Source organism: Myotis brandtii, unplaced genomic scaffold (genome assembly GCF_000412655.1).
Source record: "Myotis brandtii unplaced genomic scaffold, ASM41265v1 scaffold149, whole genome shotgun sequence".
Taxonomy (NCBI): domain Eukaryota; kingdom Metazoa; phylum Chordata; class Mammalia; order Chiroptera; family Vespertilionidae; genus Myotis; species Myotis brandtii.
Window position 1 is genome coordinate 1,050,250 of NW_005355385.1, and position 3,702 is coordinate 1,053,951.

General features: G+C 40.6%; 1 protein-coding gene across 1 annotated transcript in view; it reads left to right on the forward strand.

Moving 5' to 3' along the window:
- Positions 1-997: 997 nt before the first annotated feature.
- Positions 998-3,702, forward strand: part of UHRF2 (ubiquitin-like with PHD and ring finger domains 2, E3 ubiquitin protein ligase) — a 59,367-nt gene continuing 56,662 nt past the window's right edge. Inside the window, exon 1 of the mRNA XM_014535713.1 lies at positions 998-1,099. Within this exon, the coding sequence (XP_014391199.1) occupies positions 998-1,099 (102 nt within the window). The remainder of the gene's footprint in view (positions 1,100-3,702) is intronic.

Below are 3,702 nucleotides of genomic sequence, written 5' to 3' on the forward strand. Positions count from 1 at the left end.
GGAACTTACCTACCGGGCACAAGAACCCCAGCTCTGCTTCGTCGGTGTGGAAGGGATTTGTAAACACTGAAGATTTGCAAGGTTTCCAGAACTTTGGGTCCCCGTCCCTCGCCTCCTTCTCGAGTTGCAATCTGTCTCTCTCGGGGAAGATTAGAGACCTGGGCTGAGGGAGCTGTTGATGGAACCCAGGACCGGGGTTCCGCTGCCCAGTATAGGCCCAAAAGGTTATTCCCAGACAGGAAGGGAATATGAGAGACTGTTGTGCTCTTCTTGTCGCCGATCTGAATAGTCTCCTCACCTGTTTTTAACAGGGCAGCTGGAGCACAGCCCGCAGTACAGAGCGAAAGGCTGGAAGTGTTCTTGGCGGTGCACGTATCTATGGGCGTCCCTGGTAGCTTGTATGGTATGGCCGTGCACGGGCCCATTGGAGGTTTTTCCTATCCCACAAGTCTCTCTCGGTCTGTACCAGAGACCCAGACACATCCTATTTTTTCTTGTCTTTTTTTTTTATGTTGACCCACTGAAAAAGTTGGCATTCAACCGTTGATAGACCACAGTTTGGCTCTGATCCTGTGGTTTGAAATAAATGTAGCTCTCTTGGATTTGGTGGTAGCCGTTTTCCTACAACCACAAAGGATTTGAAAGGAATATTTTCCTACCCTTGATATGCTTACCCTTCTAAATTTGCCCAGATATTTCAGAGTAACAAGATTACTCTCTAAGAGTGAGCCATGAGGTTATTTTAATTTGTTTTTAAGTAAATTCTGTCGCTTCTTTGCTCTGTTCTTGCAGCCAGTTTGTATTGATCCTTTAGTGTTTGACTTGTAATAAAAACGGGTGTTCAATTTAGTTATAAACTTCGCTTTTGAAATAATTGTATAAAACACTATGTAGATTTATATTGCTGTGCTGCCGGTGGCTGGTACCTTTTAGTATTTTGGTCAAAGGTGAAAAGCATGAAATCAAGTCTTGTGAATTGTACTAGGGACAATAGTACATGAATGCCTGGGATGCTTTGGTGATTTCAGCACCAGTGATGGAAATGAAGCATGAGAAATGTATTCCTGGGCAAAACCCCCATGTCAGACATGCTAAAAGAGTATGCACTCTGGTTGCCTTGAGGAAAAGGTAGGGGTTGGGTTAAATTCAGTATAACACAATAAATTTCCAGTAAACCAGGTAGCTGGTTCCAGGTTTCGGGGAAGTGTTTGGGATAAAACCTTTTGTGCTTCTTTCCCCAGGACAAAGTAATTTGATAAAGTAATTTTGATTTATTTTTTTTTTCAGCTCAGTGATAAACCAATAGGGATAAGGAATGGACCTTTGATGCTCATTGAGTAGGAGACCGAGAAGGAAGACACTGCTCCAGCTGTGTTTGCTTCCTTATGAGCTAACAAGTTGTCATGGCAGTGATTATTATCTCCATCTTCCCTCTTTGGAGTTCACAGAGCATAGATAGGGTAGTATGTCTGTAGCGGGCAACTACTGGATTGGTGTCACAGGACTGCCCTTATCTTGTAAAATGCCTTCATACTTATTAGGAAAAGGCACCCCTTCTTCAAGAGGCTTTACTGCCATAGTGAAAAATGTTAAAAACAAGTTTACACTGTCCATGATGTAAATGGTACCCTTTCCCCTTTGTTATACCAGCTGCTTTTACCATTTGGTGCAGTGGTTCTCAACCTTGGCTGCACATTAGAATCACCTGGGAATCTTTTTAAAATCCTGATTTCTGGGCCTCATACACTGCTTTAGTGTGTATCAGAATCACTTGTGGATATTTTATTATAGATGTTCAGCTCACCCCAGAATTGCAAGTAGTTAAATTTAACAAGATCCCACAGGAGAGTCTGATGAACACCAGAGTTTGAAAATGAAAGTTGAATGATAGTCAATCTCCTATTAGTTTCTTACAATTCAAAGTATGGTCCCTGGGTCAGCAGAGCCAGCAGCATTAACTTCACCTTGGGAGCCTCACACAGAAGTAGAATCTGTCTTTTAACAAGGACCCCAGGTGATCTGTATGCAAATTAAAATTGAGAAGCTATTTAATTGACTCCACTTTTGAGGGTCAAAGTGGAGAATTAGCAATTCAAGGTTAAGTTCTGGTTAAAGTAGGGTAACCTCATTTGGGTATTCTCTTGTGAGGGGCGGGGGGTGAGTGTGAAGCACCTTGGGGATTGGTGGTGGGGGGGTTGTTTTTGGTTTTTTTTTTTAAAGAAGTTACACCCTAGCTGGTTTTGCTCAGTGGATAGCGTTGGACTGCAGACTGCAAGGTCACGGGTTCGATTCCAGTCAAGGGCACATGCTTGGGTTGCAGGCTCCATCCCCAGTAGGGGCATGTAGGAGACATCCGAGCAATGATACTCTCTCATCATTGATGTTTCTATCTCTCCCTCTTCCTCTCTGAAATCAATAAAAATATATATTTTTTAAAAAGAAGTTGCATTGGTGCATCTCTAAATCTAGTGAGAATCCAGAGCTTTTCCTACTTTGAAAAAATCCTCTTTTCATTCTTTCCCCTGTACCACTTAGAGATAACCATAGAGTAGATGGTAGATAAGAGGTATGAACCAAAACTGAAGAAAAACTGAGTAGTAGTTGCCTTTTGCCCGTGGACTTTTTACACAGACTACAAAGTAAAAATGTTTGCCTATTTAAAGGTTGTGTTTGTGTGTTATCTATTGTATATATTATAAGTGAAAGGTACATGAAACATCATTGATGTTTCTATCTCTCCCTCTTCCTCTCTGAAATCAATAAAAAATACATTTTTTTTTTTTAAAAAAAGAGTGCAGTCTGGCAAAACAAAATTCTAGGACTATTCCTGCCTCTCTAGCATTATAAATGTTGGGCCTCCGTCTTCTAGGCAGGCAGTTCTCAAACATTTTCTGCTATGAGACATTGATGGACTTAGAGTTACGTGCCTGAAATTCATACGTGTTTGTAATTTCTAAGTGACCCAACGCCCTTCCCACTCAGTATAGTTTAAGTGACAGGTAACTTTTAGTCTGCACTATTAAATTTAGGAGAACTTCAGTACTTTTCCAGTAACAAATCATTCCCACATTTTTTACAACTCTTAACAGTGGCTTAGCTATGTGGAACTTGATGTGAAATAGATAACTTTTAGGAAAACTGGAAAGATAGCTATGAATTAGGGAAGGGAGTGGATAATATGGGTCAAAGTGGCTCTCATAGTAAGCATACATAATTGGGAAGATGGTTACATGTTAATGTGAGCTTAACTTCTATTATAGGGCCTCATGCCTTGAATATGCTTAGTGCTTCACTCTGACATTCACTCAGACATTACTTTTCCTTTCAAACCAAGTACCCTTTGAAGCAGCTTGTATTTACTGACTTGGTAGAAACTAGTGAAAGGGGTTGAGTATATAAGAATACCCTCAAGGTCCCTCTGACTCTTGTGCCTCAAATTTCAGTGGAAAAAAATGTTTATGGAAACACGTTGGATTTTCAATTATACCACCATAACAGCTCATCATTTTAGGGAATGCCCTACCAGTTAACTTGCACATTCTGTGCTATTGGAGAGGTGTTTTTGTTTTCTATTTTAAACACTTCCATTTTTTTAAATAATTATCATAATATGCAACAGTTGTATGTTCAATTAAATTGTGTTTTTTTTTCAGCTGTTCCAGAATTATTGCGTTCTGTTTTCCGGGGGGGGGGGGGGGGGGT